Source organism: Harpegnathos saltator, unplaced genomic scaffold (genome assembly GCF_003227715.2).
Source record: "Harpegnathos saltator strain DR-91 unplaced genomic scaffold, Hsal_v8.6 scaffold115, whole genome shotgun sequence".
In the NCBI taxonomy this organism is placed as follows: Eukaryota; Metazoa; Arthropoda; class Insecta; order Hymenoptera; family Formicidae; genus Harpegnathos; species Harpegnathos saltator.
Window position 1 is genome coordinate 1079098 of NW_020229890.1, and position 19528 is coordinate 1098625.

General features: G+C 48.7%; 2 protein-coding genes across 5 annotated transcripts in view; one reads left to right on the plus strand and one right to left on the minus strand.

Moving 5' to 3' along the window:
* LOC105188294 (transcription factor Adf-1-like) overlaps positions 1-19528 on the minus strand; it is a 118793-nt gene that overhangs the window by 40859 nt on the left and 58406 nt on the right. The window lies entirely within an intron of this gene.
* The window catches only part of LOC105188302 (uncharacterized), a 38230-nt gene that overhangs the window by 4290 nt on the left and 14412 nt on the right, over positions 1-19528 (plus strand). For all 3 annotated transcript variants that reach the window (XR_003113583.1, XM_019843673.2, XM_025302962.1), the window contains exons 2-3: positions 12478-12735; positions 14038-14965. Coding sequence is in view for 2 of the 3 variants with exons in the window: in XM_019843673.2 (XP_019699232.1) it covers positions 12499-12735; positions 14038-14965 (1165 nt within the window). In the remaining variant the exon portion in view is untranslated. The remainder of the gene's footprint in view (positions 1-12477; positions 12736-14037; positions 14966-19528) is intronic.

Consider the following 19528-nt stretch of genomic DNA (forward strand, 5'->3'; position numbering starts at 1 on the left):
ATGTCGTAATTAATGAGAGCATGAATAAGAAGATTACCGTCCGACGCAATATATTTATTTGCGCGTAATATTAATGATGTGTCGCTCTTTTGTATCGAGAAGCATTTAACGCAGAATGCATTTACGAGGTTAATACGTTTTAATGAACTGTCGATTCAATGAAGCTCATGCGTTTCTCTCGCAGTTCGACGTTGAAATTTCAAAATTCCTCCGCAATTACGTTCCCTGAATGAAATTTCCGTTAAGATGAACTGGTCTTCAATTTTATTCAACAATCTCTCGGAATACCGTGCGTGAGTCGTGAGAGAATGTCGATAAATAGAATCATACGGAATAAAGACACGTCGTTTCGTCGAAGGGAGGAAGAACTTGGCCAACATCGAGGAAATCCAGTGGAAATTCAACAGCCGAGAGTATTTACGCTTGAAAACGTTTCTCTCTTTCTTTACTCGCCTTTCTCTCTCTCTCTCTCTCTCTCTCTCTCTCTCTCTCTCTCTCTCTCTCTCTCTCTCTCTCTCGCTCATCGTCGAGATCGAGATCGAGTGTTTCGTGCGCTCGCTCGTTTAGAAATTCCGTTGAGCATTAAACATGGACAAGTTAAACATGGACAAGTTGCGCAGTGCAACGGTACGCCAAGGTACCGGTTAAAACAATTGAATGTTGATTTCGCCAATTAATAACAGAATAGATCGGTGGTCAGTTATTGATCGATGGTTAATTATCGTCATTAACGGAGTGTGGATGCGTGCTCGCAATGGCGCTACGCGACTATTCTCGTTTGCTGGAACGAAGTAATTAATTTCTATCCAGCGACAATGCTCGTGCGGACACGCGCGCCGGCGACGATACTTCTCGTTATTAATTGAGAATCCAATCGAAAGTTGCGTCGCGCGGGCGATGCAAGTCGAGGTACGAGGAAACGCGTTTCCGCGCATCCACGTTCCATCCATTAAAATGTCTCGCCTGACTACTGAGCCGTTCGCCATTCTTCGCTTGCACGCGTATGACGTCCCGGCTCCCCCGGCCGGTCGGCAGTGGAGATTTTATTTTTTCAACGGACTTCGCTGCGAAACGCGCGCGCGCCGCTGCCGCTTGAAAAAAAGGGAGAATTATTTTCGTCCTCATGGAATATTGTGCTCACGACAGGATTAACAATGAATGAAAGCACAAAGGCAGAAAGACGGATGTGCTAGAGTACGCGAGATTCACGTTTTTGCCGCGTTCATTACATTCTCCCGTAAAAGCCGGTCATGGCGTCATTATCTGTCGGGGGATGTACAACGCGCGGCGATACCGCGAGTGTTGTCAACTCGGGGGATCGTGTTTGGGAATTTCCGCTGTGTCCGCCGCGGTAGTTCCGAGAGCCGATGCGATGCGCTTAATGCGAAACATTTTCTTCCCCCTCCTTTCAATTGTCGCGGGAATAAGCCGGGGGCCGGGGAGGACGAACGACGGCAGATTTCGCCCAGCGCCCATCGATATGATAACAAAATCGGGATATCGGGAGCGACGTTCGTCCGCTTGTACAGCATTCATCCATCCATTCGCCGCTCCTGCGGCGTCGATAGGTCGATCGGTCGAGCGACTGGCCACTTGGCGCACTCGCGCACCGCGAGCTCGTCTCTGTCGATTTACAACCGACGGTTTACACGGGCGATAAAGGCCGACAAGGAAGGGTCGACAATCGAGGAGATCTTTATCGCGTCGTAAAATCTCCGTCACAATCACGACGTCCGGTCCGATTAAAATAACCGCGTCGCTGCCACGAGCGCTCCTCGCGCGTATCCGCTCTCGTCGAGTCGGGGAATCCGCTTATATATTATCGAAGAGCACCGAGTGACGTTTCACACACTCACACATAAACACACAGCTGCACGCGGCTCCTGATTCGTTGCACAACGAGAAATCCACGATTTACGACTCTCATTCCGACTGTGCCCCCCGTAACACTAACTCGCGCGCGGCGTTCGCGCTTCGTTACTGCCGCGTCTCTCTCTTTCTCGCGGCCGCTTTCCTGTGATATCGCCGTTCGTCTGCAGACTCTCTCTGAATAATTCGCGAGTGCCTTGTAATTCCCGCGCGCGCGCGCGGGTACAGGGACCCTTAAGAACCACGCGCGTTGTTGCAGAAACTCGGCGTGATACGGCACAACTTGGCGGGACAGGTCCGGGGCGTTAATGCCATTACATTACCCGTTTAATCTGAATACCATCAACATAATCGTGTTTGCCGACATCTTCCGTCGGCTTGCCAAGCTCCCGCATCTCGCCTATTCAATTATGCTTCCATCTCGAGGACAACGTCACGGACATGAAGGTAGGTGCGAGATGCCGTTCGCCGTTGCAGTCGACGGAGCTGTGACCGCCGGAGCCTTTAAACCTTCCTCATGGCTGGTAATATCGCAGCCCCGTGACGGGCTGCTCTCCGTCGTTCTCTTTCGCGAAATCTTCGCTCTTTCTCTCTCGGATCGGTCGGGAAGCTAACGAACTCGATTCCGTGGGCGATCTCTGAGAAACGAGAGAGCGAGGTAGGTGGAGAGGCCGACACTTGGACGGATAAAAGGAATGAGCTTTCGAGGCGACTGCTCTCGCGCACTCGACGACCATTGCGGCGTTTTTGTCACAAGCACCGAGGGAAACTGTGCTTTCTTTCCCGGAGGAATCAATCGTGTGTGCGAGAGAGAGAGAGAGAGAGGCGGTGTTTTCTTAGCTGTGTGTACAAGTGGTTACTTTGTTGGAGTGCTCGATATTCTGCTCTCGCGGCGTCCAATGGACGGTCCCTGCAAGGACGTTTACTCACCCAATCGCATAGAATTTAATCTAGTTTGCAAGGTTGCGAGGGGAAAAGTTTCCTTTGTCCGAGCGGTGGAGCGGCTTTTTTAATTAGACCTCGAGAAGCATCGGTCGCGCGTTGATCCGGCAACTAAATACTCGGCTTGGACTGCTCTGGATATTTCCAAGAGATATCGCGGCGGTTCCGATAGGCCATTCGGATGGATGCCTGTGCGCGACGGAATCTCATTAACCGCATCCCGATGAAGAAATCCCCATCTAAATATCAGTCCGCGTGTCGCAAGGAGCGCGCGTTCATACTAGATATGCCTCATTAGCAGCGAACACATGCACCGTTTCTATTGTGCAGGAACTCGTTCGAGTCATTAGCATTGTACACGGGTCGTTGATGCAATTACGAGTTAATCAAATTTTCATGCTGCGTCGAGCGTTTTCGAATTTTCTCCAGTCACCGGCTTTCGCATTCCTCCGCGTCGTCGTCTGTTTCCTTCCTTCCTTCCTTCCCTTTGCCACGGAAAATTTCATTTCCGCCTCGGACACCGCCGCTGTTGTAACCGCCTGCAAGAAAGCTGCACGGGAGAGCACTTGACGCAACGCCGATTTTTGGAGGCGAGTTTCCGATATCGACAGGTCGTTACGCGTCAGCTTCGCAACGATCGCTTCGCCAATTGTTTTGCCTCGTCGACGACAGCCGCTGATTATCCCGCTGATTGGCGATTATGCGCTCTTAGTAACGGTGCTTCCGTTTTCCATCGGCAACGATTCGCCGCCTCAAGCGCGCCGCGACGGAAGAAAGCCGATAAATGCGGAAGCCACTTTGTACGGGTCAGAGTACGCTCGTTAGATGCGCGATCGGCGCTCCAGAATAGGAATTACCTTCCTTTCGTGCATCCATTACGACCCTCTCGACAAACACGATAAATCTGCGCGGCAAAGAGAGAACGTGGCAGCCGTTACTTCGAGACACGACGTTTTGCGAAATTCCGGCGCCGCGCACGCAAGAGTGCCGCGTGCGCGTCACTCGCCCGTGCGATTCTTCTTTTGAGTTTCGATGGAGCGAAATTCTCCAATCTAATTATTATTGTCGAGCGAATTCGCCGCCGCGACGGATTGATTACACTAGTTTACGTTTCGCGACGTTTCTTCTGTCACAAAAGGAGTGACACATGATTTCGATAGGATTTTTCCCGTAGATTACGAATCTGAAATCCAAAATGTTCCATCACTTAGCGTTTTTCGAGAAAATGGCGGTCAAAATGTGAAAAAAAACGCGTTTTTGGCATTTCTTGAAGCTTCGTCACAAGAAAACGGGACGTGATACAGTACTGCAAAGTGGGCTCAAATTAAAGCTTGAACTTTAAACTTTAAATATATGACGCTAGATAACATGTGACGATACCGTGGAATCGTATAGCATTGGTTTTTCGACTAGGCGCGCGCCAATTTAGACTCCGCGTTTGACAGTAAATCTGATTACAACGGAAAGTCTCAAGTAAGCAAACGTAAGATAAAATAGTTTAAAATAAGACAATTTAAGAAAGCCATTGAAAGTTAACATCGGTCGGTAATCTGATTAGTAGCTGTGAAATTCGAAATCAGCGATTTCAGAAACCCTCAAAAGAACAGTTTCGTTAATACTTGTATATATTTTTTTATATATTTCATTAATTTTGTTTTATAATTTATAGTAACTTTTTTAAACCTTTTTATTTTAAGTTAGTTTATTTTATATAAGCTTATTTTAGGCTTTACAGAGCACCTAGGTTCACTGTTAAACACGAGATCGAAATTGGCGCGCGCCCAGTCAAAAAACCAGTGTTACATGATTCCACAGTATTGTCACATGTTATCCAGAATCATATATTTAAAGTTTAAGGTTCAGGTTTTAATTTGACCATCCACGTACTATTGTCTATACACGTCCCGTTTCCTTGTGGCAGAGATTCAAAAAGTACCAAAAACGCGTTCTTTTTTTGACACTTTGACCGCCATTTTCTCGAAAAACGTGACGTGTTGGAACATTTTGGATTTCAGATTCTACGGGAAAAATTCTATCGAAATCATGTGTCACTCTTTTTGTGACTCATCATCAGTGTCGACTAGTGTTATTCCGGCAAGAAACTTCATGCAGCAGTCTGGAAGGTTCCGGCTTGTGACGTGACGCGTGACGTTCGTCGAGTTATTCTGTAATGTATTTCTAGCAACAGCGACTACTTAACGGAGGGAATCATTTCCACGAAGCGATGGAAATGACTTCCTACATTGTGTCTTGGCAATCTTACGTTTGCAGGTACGAGCGAACATATATATATATATATATATAAGCTCTGTTCGCAGAATAATTTCCTGCTAAAGACGGCAAAGGGAGGACTAACAGCATTAATGCGACGCAATATGGCGTATCGTTTGAAACATCATCGCGAGAATATAAAATGAGACGTAAAGACTGATGTTATTTTAGAATATTCGCGATCTTTCGATCGAAGCGAGCGCTTTTATTATCGTATGAAGATGTAAAAATACGTGCTAAATCCGGGTATAAAGCTGCCTGCCGGGAGACATTAATACTGATAGATGATATTTATTTATTTATCTGAAGGATGGGAAACGCGTGCTCTTTACGTTTTCGCCACGTGGAGATCTTCTCGACGAGGGGAATAATTGCGACGCAATATTTCTCCTTGCCTCGATCACCCATTTAATTTCGCTCTGTCACGCTTCCCTCCTCGCGAGATTCGATCGAAAACCCGAGCGAATTCTAGCAGCACGGCAAAACTATTCAAATTTTACACCGGAACATCCTTTTCGCTCGATCGCCCACTTATGACGCCGGCCGAAAAATTCCGGCACGGCAAAGTTAAATCGCCGCGCGCATTAATTCCCACCCTTTTATTCGCGCGCGCGCGCGCGCTTCCTCTCCGGCGTGTATTTTGTCCGCCTATTTTGCATTCCTTTCCTTTGCCAGGCAAGTGACAGAAGCCAAAGGTACGAAGGATATTATAGAATCATACCGGTCACCCTTTAAAGAGCGTAGCCACTTCGGCGGGCAGATGCGAAGGCGGCGAGGCGCCTCATATTATCCTGTAAAATACCAAATATTTCACCCACTGTTTATCGATTATTTTCAGACGCTGACGTAAAACGAGCGACTGCCCCCGAAACCTCCGACGTAATATCGCGAGAAGCAGAAACCGAATTTTCGCCGGGACGAGCCGGCCTCCGCGATCGGTTTTGTTTGCGCAAAGCGAGCGTCGTCGCCTTCGAAGGTCGTCACCAATTACGAGGGCTCGCGACTTTTCCACCCTCGGCGACAGAGCGGCCGCCCCCGGTGTTATCTCCCGCCACGTGTTTCTCGTTTATCTTTGTTCCGTCTGGAATCCGGTCCTCGTCCTTCGGGGTACGAGCCCATGGAATAATTCCGCGGGCGATAAAAATTGAGACGAATCGCTGCTCTATGGGTGTACACGGCAGCGCACTTCGCGAAATTGGCATGAATTCCGCGCTGTTGAGCCCGCCGGCTCGTTTGCCGGCGGTCTCCTCACCGGAAGACAGACGACTCCGTCGGATTCAAAAATTCGTGTGATAAACGGGAGACGGGCTCCCTCGGATATCCGGGGCGAGAAGTGAAGATGACCTTATCGCTGATCTTTCTTGCGTCACGGCTCGACCGACGTGTCCTTCGAGCTTCCGACTGCTCCAGTCCGCTCGACGATTATATTATATCGGCGTGATCGTTTGTCTTGATCGCGTGTCGATTCACTTCCCGTTATTTAATTCCTCGCGCGCGGCGCCAGTCGAGTGTGATAAATGTTTTCGTATTATGTCTGGTAATTATGAAGATTTAATGGAGCAGTGCGAGTGATTAATGGCACCGACTTCGTATCCGGCCGCCGATACCGAATGTTACGGAAGCGTGCTTCCGTGAATAGTCATTTGATAAATGGTTGAATAGTTCAAAGTGATCGGAGTGATATCTGGTAAAAGTCGCATTTCCCAATTAGGACGCTATCGCGCGTGCGATCTTGCCACCCGCGCGTTTCAAAAATATCCCCCTGCCCCCTTTTGTCCTCCGCATCCCCGTGCGGGTCGCGCGGACTCTTTCGCGTCGACGCTGCGCCCTTCGCTGTGCCCGAAGTCACCCGGGAGAGCAGCAAGCGACTGAACAAATATATCATCTGCGATACGTTTCATTAGTGCTACACTTGATTGCCGGGAAAGATACGACGGTGCGGGAGGGTAAACAGCAGTTGAGTGCTCCGGCTTCGTCTTACGTTTCGCCCGCCTTATTCGCATGTCGTTGTTTGATCGATAACCCTTTAACGGGTCTGACGATAATTCATTGTCAGGCACCAATCAACAAAGGCGACTCCGGCCGCCGATCGAAAGACGGACATTTAAACGCTCCTGGATTTCAGCCAAAACTCCTGACGACATTCGACGGCGTATTAATCGGCGTTGGCGGTATTTATACTCAATCCGAGACAGCGATTCGCCGATTTAACGAGGCAAATGATTCGTAACAGGTATCTCGCAACATGAATTCCCGTCATTTGGCACTTCGCCCCTGGTGCAAATGCAGATACTCGCAAATCTTCCCCCGCGCGTCACCCCGGAGTCCAATTGTCGTACTTGGCATTAAGCATTTAGCAACTTAAGAACTCCGAGTCCCAGCGAAAGTTCAGTTTCGCGAGATGGAGCGAGAGAGAGAGAGAGAGAGAGAGAGAGAGAGAGAGAGAGAGAGAGAGAGAGAGAGAGAGAGAGAGAGAGAGAGAGAGAGAGAGAGAGAGAGAGAGAGAGAGAGAGAGAGAGAGAGAGAGAGAGAGCGCGAGAGAGAGAGAGAGAGAGAGAGAGAGAGAGAGAGAGAGAGCGAGCGATGGGGGAGATAGAGGGGGGAACCGGAGAATACTCGCTATTACAAGTTACTCGCGTCGCCTTCCATCTTCGTTAATGCCGCTTCTTGTTCTCCCAATAATTCATACGTCTCTCTTCAGACACGGTGGTACGACGTGGTAATTACGTTCTGAGAGATTAACCCCTAATGGACGCGCAGTCGGTCAATCGCCGCCACGTTGCTATTCGCGAGCGACGCAAAATTAATCTTCACCGACTAAATTCAGACACGCGGCACAGGCTGCGCGGCCCGTTGTCGTTCGCCAGCATGTCGGATGGCTCGTGCTGGATGGCCATAACCGACTTGTCGGAGGAATGACGTACGGCGCTATAACGGAGAGTCGATTCGCGTCGAAGCGACGCAACGCGAACAACAACTGACCGCGCTCCGCACGCGCTGATTAATATTCGCTACTCCGTCGCTACGTCGGATCGCTCGGTGAATAATTCTCCGAGCGATCGATAAATGTTTTTCGAGATTCGCCGCCCTCGAAATTTCCACCTGCGAGCACTCACTGCGCACTCGGTGCCGAGGCGTACGCGAAGATTCTCTCTCGATGAGGAACTCCATTGCGAAACTTTTTTCGTATTTGTGTGAATACTGATCGCTCCATCTCTAAAAGTTCAAAACAAAAATTCTGCATTTTTACAGTGTAACTTTCGGCACCCTGACGGCTCTTTCGCCCGCGGCGGAACAAAAGCCAGCACTCCACACACAGCATCGCGCAATGCATTTCACACGCGGTTCGATTAATGCGTGCGCCGAACGGTAATATTTACCGGCACCGTTTTGCCGCTTTGTTTTATGACCCGTTAAAGCATTACCGCGTTTAAATCGTTAATCACCGCGAGCACTGTTATGTAAAGTTACATTACAAATGTGCCCGCAGAGCGCACTATCATGCAAAATATGACGAGCTAGCTGCCGTTTCGCGGCCGCCACTCACATCTAAATACATAACCCTCGGCTTTCAGCGGGATATTTATTCGACCGAGCGTCTCGTTCGTCAAACAAAACGACACTCGGCTTTCCTTCAGTAAATTCTCACGAAGCTTCGACCGGCCAGCGCCACGTTGGCTCGTTAAGTCGAACGCGCCATCGTACATCACTTTCCATTGTGCGGCAAGAATGGCTAAGCTCGTAATACCGATACCGTACATGCCCGGCATTAATTCTCTTGTTCATTCCACACAATTCATTAAAGGCAATACCGTGCACTCAAGCCTGTAATTAATTCGGCCGTAACACGCGTGATCGGCGCGCTTGTACCGGCCTAATGCGCGGCTGCGGCGGATATTATTAATTATCACCCGCGTAACTGCTATCAATAGCGCGCGTTGACGACGCGTTAATTAGCCCTGAAAACTCGCGCGCGACTTCACCGTTGAGACAGTCCCTAAGGGCGACGCCGCCCCGACGCGGATAGTCGGGACCCGCGGCTCGAGGGAGCCTCGCGTGGGCGGTGAAGTAACAAGTGCGCGACGCGCGAGATTGTTAAATGCCAACGAGATATGTTTCCGCGGAATGCGCGCTTCGCGCACGATCGTAACGGCGTCGCCGGTGAGTTTGCTCACCGGCGGGGTCGGGCTGGATTATGCATACGCTTCACTTTGAGATCCCATTGTGCGCCGCGTGTACCTTATGATTATCTTCGCGGCGGATTTGAATTAGGGGAGGAGATTACACGCTACGAGGCTGTTCTTTGTCGCGAGAGCTCGGCTCTCTTCATCTAATGCGACCGGCGAAAATTCGCATTAGCAGTAGATCAGACGGCTGCGCGGCGCGGTGTACCCGTGTCGGTAAATGCCGCGTCGCGTCTGGGACACACATCCACACACATGCACGACAACGCCCGCCGTATGGCGAGCGTTTCTTGAGAAGCTGTGCACGCGCGATCTTAATTTGCTTGCGCGCTCAATGAGGAGAGCGTGTAGTCAGACGTGATATCGTAAGCGCGCCGTCTAACGGCGCCCCGTAGTTTTCGCACGGCATTTCAGCGCGCAATTTCCGTCAAACTTTCGCTCAAGTCGCGAGACCTGGAGAGAGGAGAGAGGAGAGAGAGAGAGAGAGAGAGAGAGAGAGAGAGTCTTAAGACGAAGTGCTGGCGGAATTAATGTAATTTTGCATCTATGTTCTTGTGGCAAGTTTTTCTTAACGACCATATTCCGCGCCACTCGTCGGTCTAATTAAGAAGCCGCGAATCCGCACGGCGCTCTTCGCTGAATTTCACGCTCGGCTCGGCTCGTCTCGGCGGGTTTCGCGTAAGTCGTTGAAAAAAGTTGATCGCCCGCACGGCGCGGAGGGCTACCGCGGAGGTTGCATTCCTCGCAACGCCGCTTATTTGCCGATTTCTCTCTGCTGGCTCCACCGAGCCAGCCCGTACGCGTAATAATACCCGTGGCTGCGCTAATAATGCTCAATAATTTACGCGGCGGAGAGTTCACTTCGGAAATATATAACGCTGTAAATTGCATTAACGCAGCGAGGCAGTTCCGAAGGGATTTATTTGCGCGCGGAGGTAACGCAGGGAAAGGGAGAAATCGGCGCGCGGCAAGGAAGGAAAACAAAGGAGATAATCCTTTATCCTCCTAGATCCCTCTTCGTCTATTTTCTACGCACGTACGTGGGTGAAATTCTATTGCAACGGCTGGAGCAATCATTCTGAAAGAAAAAGAAACCAGCGTTTCGCATTAGGTGTTATTTCACGAGTGTTCTGCGCGAGCGGCGTGTCGTTTTTCGATTTCGGCAAAAGCACTCTCCGTCCCGTTTATCGGAGATACATATGGCATAAACAAGGGAGATTATCCGCTGTCAATAAAACTGCTGCAATAATCGCCACACCTAGACCGATCTCGTTGGCATGAGCATTCAGCGGACGTTGCATAAAGTGTAAACGACTTTTATTTTTATCAGTCGATCGTCGATCGCGCGTAAATGTTCGACAAAACAATATCGCGATAATTCGTCCGCGTTGTCGACGACTATAGCATTTCCAGCGCATGCTACGTCCCGTACGTACTCGCGCCTTCATATCTCGTATTTAATTACACTACATGAAAGGCACAGATCGACATCGAATTTCCTAGTTATTACGCTGCGCTCTGCGTGCCTTCCGGTAAATAATCGTATAAGCTGGTATCACGCACACACACACACACACACACACACACACACATATTTCAATCGACACGTAATATCAATTTCCATTCTCGCACCGGATCTCTCTCTCTCTCTCTCTCTCTCGCTCCCTTTCTTTTAACTAGGGACGAATCGTGCAACATTTTTGTACGTTTGCAACTGGCACAACAGATATTTCCGCAAGGCTTCATTTCCGTCGGCGACACGCGATATTTAGCTGTAAATTCCCTTTCAGCGGGACGAAATGGTTTTAAGCGTACACGATTCGATAATATATTCAACGCACGATCTATGTGGAAGAGGAGTTACGTGCGATGAGAGACACGCTCTTATCGGCACGTCAAAATGCATGTCGCAGCCTAGGCCGAGGGAATTAGAGGGGCTGATATATAGTAATGTACTGGAGCGAACCATGCACTTATCTGGGTCATCTTCCTGCTACGAATCCACCCCGCCCACGCAGATGCACAGTGAATGTTTCTGGGAATCCGTCCTCAGGGGGACTCGAGTGAATATTTAAGGGAGTACTTGTGCCTCATGCACGGAGAAATGCGTGGGCCCACGCGGCCATGAGAATATTTCAAGCTGCGTGTCTTACGGCAGACAGAATCCACGTATCCATACACACGCGTTAAAAAAAGCAAAAAAAAGAAAGAAAAGAAAACGAAATTCTACCACTGTCTGCGTCCCTCTCTCGCGCGTCAGCGCTCGCTGCAAGTCAAGTCACAGTCAAGTTTCACAAGCGTCTCGTAACGATACGAGACGAGAAGAGAGGTACCGACTGAATCCTCGATCGTGACTTTTTACTCCCAATTATCACCGCCGGATGTGTTCTTTGCGTAACCACATAATTTTGTGCACGATCGCTCATCGTACGATGTTGTCGTCATTGCATTCATGTAGCGAGATCTCGCGAGGCTCGCCGAGCACTCGTGTATCCTCGGCACCGCGCTATGAGGGAACGGTCGGCGCGGGTCGCGCGACGGCCACGACATTTCCCGTATCCTCGGGAGGATTGTATGCACGCGGGGGAACCAAGTTCCGAACGATTAAGTTCGTAGTCCTCCGTAGCTCGCTTGTCTTTTTAACGTCGCCACGCGAGAAACCCCGGGGAAACTTAACGTGAAGCGCGCTTCTTTAAACTTCTAATGGACACTGTTAGTCTGCCGAGAACGGGGACAGGCGTTTCCACGATTGTACGCGCCACGCTAATGACGTGAATTCCCGCTTTTTCAAGCGGGACGTCTCTGCCCGGCTCGCAAAAGGCGCACTTTTTTAACTTTTATAAGAATACCGACTCTCTCCCAGTCGCAACTTGCATCGAGAACGAACAAGTTGCCTGAAAGCGAACACCACTCTGTTCTTCGATTAACTCGCACAATCGGCCGCTTTGGCGAATCCCAAAGCCCAACGAAGCTCTCTCTCTCTCTCCCGCTAAATCCTCCTCACAGCCACGACAGCCTCCGCGATCTCTCGCACAATTTTCTTACAGGTCGCCGACCGCGACCTGCTCGACATCGACATTAGTCCTCGGTCCGCGATTAATTATTAATTACTCGCGGCGCTAACGCCAATGACTCTTCCGAAGCTTCACCAGGATTCACCAGGAATTAATACTCGAGGGAATAATCGGTCGGGGAATGTGGTGTGTCGCAGGGATGAGGACATGCTACCGTGATGTTACACCGAAGCGCCTCGTCGCGACGCCGGCGAGCGTCGCCAAGCGTGGCGAATTTGAATCAGCCGGCAGGAGCGTCATCGGTGATAAGAGGTAGACGAGCGAGTGTCGCCACCGAGAAGCCTCTCGTCCTGCCGCCAAGCAGCCCCGGTGAAACGATGGAGAGGCAACGGTCGCCGAGGGGTAGCATGGTGCCGGATATCGCTCTCGATACCGAGGGCGACTCGCCCGATGAGGTTCGTACTCTCCGTTACCGGAGATCCTCGTATAATTACTTTATGCAGGGCTCGTCTGAGGGACTTGCGGTCCTACGGAAGATTTACGGGCATTTCCTACAGTTTTGGTATTCACAGGGACCGAGAGAGAAGGAGGGAGGAAAGGATCTCTCTCTCTCTGTCTCTCTCTCTCTCCCTCTCTCTTGACAAGTGCAGATTCGCGAGCAGCTATACGTATGTTCGAGATGTTGTCGTTTTTAATATACGCGGAAAGTCGATTGGAAATTCGGCCCGATATGTACATGCCTGGAGGCAGCCACGGAGCTATGCCAGTCGAGAGTATCGTTTTTTTCATGTGGAAAATGCGCCGGGGCTTTTGCCTGGACTGCTAGTTTGAAATCTATCTGTAATGAAACGACCCGACAACAGCTCGACACGCGTAATATTTTTTTTCCACGAGCGACTAACGCGCGCAAAGCGCGGGAAATTATTCCAATCAGTCCGCGAGAGACTGGAGAGTCAAGCGGATTCAGGCTGGAATATGAGCGGATTTTGTTTCCTTCCCTTTTCGCACACTTCGGGCTACGTGGCAATGCTGCGTGGAATATTCGATTACTCGAGGGATATTCGGGGGCGTATGAGTGTTCGATGTCGTACGCATCGTTCGATGTGAGCACTGCGTAGGTCCGTCCGATGAAACCAAATATGAACTTTTTGTCATGCCTTTTGCATATTCGCGGTTTATCCGCGAGATCGGGAGGTCGTGAAATTTGCATGGCGCATTTGCAGATCGCTGTCGCATGTTATTCATCAGCGGACGATCGACGCGACCGTCGGGCGGGGACCAGGCATTGCGAAAGTTATCAGTTGGCGGGCGCGGTGTCCGCGCTGAAATGATTAAAATCCATTTACTTCGATCCGGCGTCTCTGACGTGTCTCGCGCGCGGCCACACTCGTAATTTTGTGTTTACACGCGGACGGTTACGACGAATGATCTGATAACGGGGCGATAACAACGAAATCATCCATCTCTCGGCCACCTCAGGGAGGCACCCCGCGCGGAGAGGGAAGCCGCGCCATTTCTTTGGCGGGAAATTTCAAACGCATAATCATTCGTCACGCCCGGTGTCGCGTCGGAATGTCAATGTCCGCCCCGATGAGATTCCCACAGGGAAAATGTCTCGCCGAGTCTCGCGCGCCTCCCGAGCGTGATCGATCAAATATCTATAATTCATCGCGTCATCGCTCGAGGTACCTCACGAAATTCTCAACTTCGAAGAGCGAACACTGCGGAGTATTCCTAAGGTCCACGTTCCGTTGCAGGGAATATGTCGCAGGATTCTACCGGATCCCGAGCAGTATCTCGTCGGCCGCAGTTGTCTCGCGCCCGAGGCGAGTCGCAGCCCGCGAAACTCGCTGATACCGGACGACTACTGCAGGAGCCCGCGGGGCTCGCTGGTGCCGGATCCCAGCAGGAGTCCGCGCAACAGTCTGGTACCGGACGTGGCGAGGACGTCGCGCAGCAGCCTGACGCCGGAGGTCTCGCTGAGTCCTCGTCACTCCCTGATACCCGACTCGGTGCTCAGCCCGAGGAATTCCCTGGTGCCCGACGTGGCCTACAACCGGAGCCCGCGCAACAGCATGGCCGCCTCCAGGATATCCCTCATGCCGGAGAACGGCAACACGAGCCTCGGCGCCACTCGCAGCCCGAGGCACTCGCTGGTGCCGGACTCGACGAGGAGCCCGCGTGGCAGCATGGCGAACTTGGACTTCGACCGAAGCCCGCGCGGCTCGATCTGCCCGGAAGTGCACAGAACACCCAGAGGTAGCATCACGCCCATGGAGGTCATAGACAGGAGTCCACGCGGTTCGATAGCCTCCGAGTGCCTGAACCAGAGTCCCCGCGGCTCGATCGCGCCCGATCCCAACCGATCGCCCAGGGGCTCGATAGTGCCGGATTCCAATCGCTCCCCCCGCGGCTCGATATGTCCGGAGGGCAACAGGAGTCCGCGGGGTTCGATCGTGCCGCACGAGCAGATCAATCGATCGCCGCGCGGTAGCTTAGGCATGAACGACGTCGACCGGCACTCGCGAGGCTCCCTCGGAGCTGTCAACGATGATGAAAGCAGAAGTCCTAGAGGGAGCATCGGGCCGGATGGGGTAGATAGGAGTCCCAGGGGTAGTCTCGGAGGCATGCAGGACCGAAGGATGCCGAGGAGCTTGAATCCTAGAAGAGCTTCCGCGGATCAGGGTGAGACGACTGCGAATCTTTCCTCACGTCAGATCGGTTTAATGTTCCTTCGTTCCTTCGTTCCTTCGGTCGGGACCAACTTTCGTGTCGTTTGAATTTTGTCGAGTAATGTATGCGCGAAGACGATAACGCAAAATTATAACGACGATAAAACTCGTTTCATCTTGCCGAGAAAGAAATCCGAGAAAATTACTCATTTTACACAACTCGATATATTATCTTCACGTTTTGACGTATTTGTAAAATATCAGATTTGTATTTTTTTTTTATTTTGACGTACAGCGCTACACTCGGGCTGCGAGAAAAAATGTATTGTTGCGTGAACCAAAATTTTGTTGCAACAACAAAAAAATTTGGTTAAAATATACCCAACAAAACTGTTTAGTTCCTGTGCAAACAAATATCTTGTTTGATTACGGTTTGTTCGTAAAACGTAATACTTGCTTGTTATAGCAAGCAAAAAGCTTTAACTGTACGAATTTTGTTAAAAATACTATAATTTTTTTCTTAATGTATAAAATCTAAATTTTAGTGCACAGAAAGACAAAATAGTATCCACTGGGCATTATTTTAGTTTATGTAAAATAATATTTCGTTATTATGTAATTTTTATGGATAAAATAACTAAAATGCTTAATCTTTATATACGAAGTCTAAGAACAAAATCATTTGGTCCAGAGAACAAAGCAGAAAAATATATTCAGTTGAGACAACTAAATATTTTGTTATATAAAACAAGATATTTGGTTGCTATTAAAAAATCCCTCGATTAAACAGTTTTGTTAGAGATACTAAATTTCTTTTCCTAGTGTAGTTACTGCGAACTTTTGGCTACGGAAACAGTCGCCGAGTAATGACGAGCTTCGAGTTGGTTAGTCTCTTCCACGGTGAAACAAGTAACGATATTGAGTCACGGGATTAGATTGTCCGGGACTTGTCTCCAATGTCGCGTAACTTTAGTACGGAAATGACCGCGAAAACGTGGTCGCGTACTCGAGCGTATCGAGACCGCAGTGCTCTGTACCTGAGCACTAAAGCCTAGATGTAACTCGTTCGCGATATTACAGCGTCGCGGTGAAACGTAACGAGATGTGCAGACGAAACGTTTGTGTCTACCGCAAATGCGGTCAAATTGCGCCAATAATACGCCTACATGTTGCACACGTCAATCATACATAGGGGAATTGAATGATTGTCCGGCCGATGTGCCGTCTATTTTCAGAAATCACTATCGCGACTGCCGCGTTAAACCTCGCTGGAAATCCGTAAGGTGACAAGAATGAAAAATTTGCACGGGAAACCGATATAACTTATTACATATAGCACATTCGACGTCGGTAACGTTAAAGGTAATCGATACCTTTGTTTTCCTCCGCCCGTGAAATAACTAAACTGAAGCTATCGGATAAAAAAGGAAAATTCGGCCCGATTTTTCACGCTAAAACCAAAACGTTAATAATATTCTGATAAAATTTAAATAATCTTTATGTTAATACCTGTCAGCTATTACGCGCGCTTTATAAGATAGTTGTTATTCATGCAAAATTCGCGCGATATATTCGTCGCGGAAATTATTCGCGAAAGAAACTAAATTTATCTACAAAATGGAAATAGAAACGCGTGTTTCTTCGTGGGCTTTCGCCTCCCGTTATCCTGCGCGCTTTCCCAACATTTTTTTTAATCTTTTATTCCGCAAACATTAAAGATTTGGCACGGGGGGTTCGTTCGGAGCAGTATGGGTTCGTTAACAAAACTCTACGTGACTGTTCATTATCGTTCCCACTGGGGCTGGTTGGAGATTAACTTCCAGATAACGTGTATCTCTTCCTGCGGGAGCAGGTAATGGCAATTTGACGCTCATTACCGTACAACTTGACGTCAGGTCTCCGGAGACGCCGATTAAGTTATTTCGTTCGTTTCTCCCGCTTGAGGCATCAAACACGCGATAGATACGGATAATATAACTCAAGTGGCGGAAATTGGTTATCCGGTCATACACTCCCGCGTACCGATCGTCATGGTGTCGTGCATTCGATACTTCTCACTGGGGTCGCAGATGCGATAGACATTCTGGTCTCGAAATAGCGCGTGACGTGACTCGCGGAACGAGCGGAAGGAGCGATCTGCCAAACGATGCAAAACAATATCGACAGGCCGAGCACGACTCGACGACATCGACTTCGACGAGAGCTTTCGCCATTAAGAAGCGACGTCGGGATCCTTTCATCCATTTTCTGTGTTCCCCCGCGTAGTTAAATTTATTGCGCCGCGATTCAATCAGTTCGCACGAACGCGACGAAATGCTTTCGCTTTTGCGCAGCGACCTTTCGATAATACCATTGTGTTTCGATACGAGCGCGATATTGTATTGATATACGAAATTTGAGAACGAGAGGGAACAAATGGCGCGACGTGAAAACTTCTCGATCAGTTTGATTTCGTGTCACTCGACTTTTCAATTCCGTGACTTACCTAAGCTCACATTGTAATATTCCTGTGAGAAATTTAGATAGATTCTGTTTTTCATACTGAGCACTTCATACAGCATTTTGTGTGCAACATGCTGAACTTTTTCGACTGAGCATTGCGGCGAACAAATACGCCGATCACTTAGATTTATTTTTGCAATGTCTGATTTCAAACACTCCATTCTGCACTTAAATCTGTAATTCAACTTCTCCTTTCTACACAGTTAAAAACATTTCGTACTTTCGTGAAAATTATTTGTGTGTAGAAAGTTTTGTGTTAAATTTTTTACACAGTCGTGTGTTAATTTAACATATCGTTGTTGTGTTACCTAGACTTTCTTGTTGTTAAATTAAGATTATCTATTTTCAAGTGTTAAAACGACATTTCCAAGTATTAAGATAACACAATTTATATGCAAATGTATGAATTCTTGTTATGACATATTTTATACGTTGAAGTCAACACCGAAAATGTGTTACTTTCCTCGTTATAACAGTTATCTTGGGTTAAATGTATAATGTTAACTAGTATGAGTGAAGATTGGATTTTTAACACATAGATTATGTCAATCTAACATTTTCATTTCATTAAATCATAGATTAATAATTTTTCCAAATGTTGAAGTAACATTCATGGTGTGTCAATTTAACACAAACTGTGATTCTTGACGGTATTCACAAATATTACATTTTTGTGTTAATTTTTTACATATTATGTGTGTCATTTTTTAACATATTTGTTGTATGTTAAATTAATACATAAATGAAAGCGGACGATTTGAGACACATGAAATATGTTAAATTTAACACATCATTTTTTACAGTGTATATCATTATTTTTTATTTATTATTCGTTACGATATTTTTTATCTTGATATCTGCCTCACTCGCGTAATGATTTTTCCTCTTATATATTTGCACTAAAGAGCTCTCCCCGTGTGAATATTATTGTAAGTTATTATCATTATTATTATTGTCATCATATATGGTAAGAGGCTCGTAAAACTTTGTCAAATTTTCAGCCAAATTTCTACCACTAACTGCAACGGAACAGCACATGCCATACTCAATTAAGATGTCCTTGAGACAACTGTTCGATTCAACGTCAAAATGACCGATCTCTTGAGTCGATGAACTTAAGCATGAACCGAGCAACTTTGGCGAAATCCCTGATGACCGTTGAATCGTTATTGAGTCGACTCGAGAGTCCGATATCGTGCGCGCATGTTGTACCGTTAAGCTTCGTGAGACAACCCTGGCAAACTTGCACACGGCTTATCACCGTCTTAGGAACATCCGCATATAGATTTGCGTATTTCGCGGTAACGAGTTTGCCATTAATATCGCCGAGGTAAAACTCGCGGGGGAGGGAGGGGGAGGGGGAGGGGAGCATTCCCGTAATCTTCCCGCAGCCAACGAGCTCTTTAACGCCGTGTTTCTCGACGGTGCCACGACAGCCGCGCGAAATCGGACGCGACGTCGCCGAGCAGAATGAAAAGCATTCGCCTCAGTGGTAATTAACATCATGCGCGCTGATATACCGCGAAAGGTTATGCTTCGGTCGCGCAAATTGGCCTGATTTCGTCGAGCATGCACGGTGCTTATTAATGTCAGCGGCCACGCAGAGCCACACTCGGTCACGAAATTGAAATATCGAAGGGGTCCGATAGGGGTACCGCTGCTTAAAATGCTTCGCGCCAATGCGATGCGAACGCGAGGTTGCGTGCGCGCCAGTACGCGGTAATCAGAAAGGGCGGGGCGCGCGTTTTCCCTCTCTGCTAGTTTCTCTCAGGGTGAAAATAAAATTAACCGTACAAGCTGCAATTTCTTAGCCCGGTAATCTCGCGATTCCCGTATCCTTTCAGATTTCCCGCGGCAATTATAATTCCGAACACGCAGCCGGAGCCGCGCGGCCGCGGCTTCCGCGGGGCGCAGATTCGCTCGTTTTCCGTGCGATTATCCGCCCGAGATCGATCGCAACGAGATGGCCTGTTTACCGAATTACACCGGGCCAAGCGAAGTCGTTAAATCTCGCTGCGAATCTCGCGCGAGGAGCGTCGCGATAATCGACGTCTCTTCAGCAGATGGGATTCGT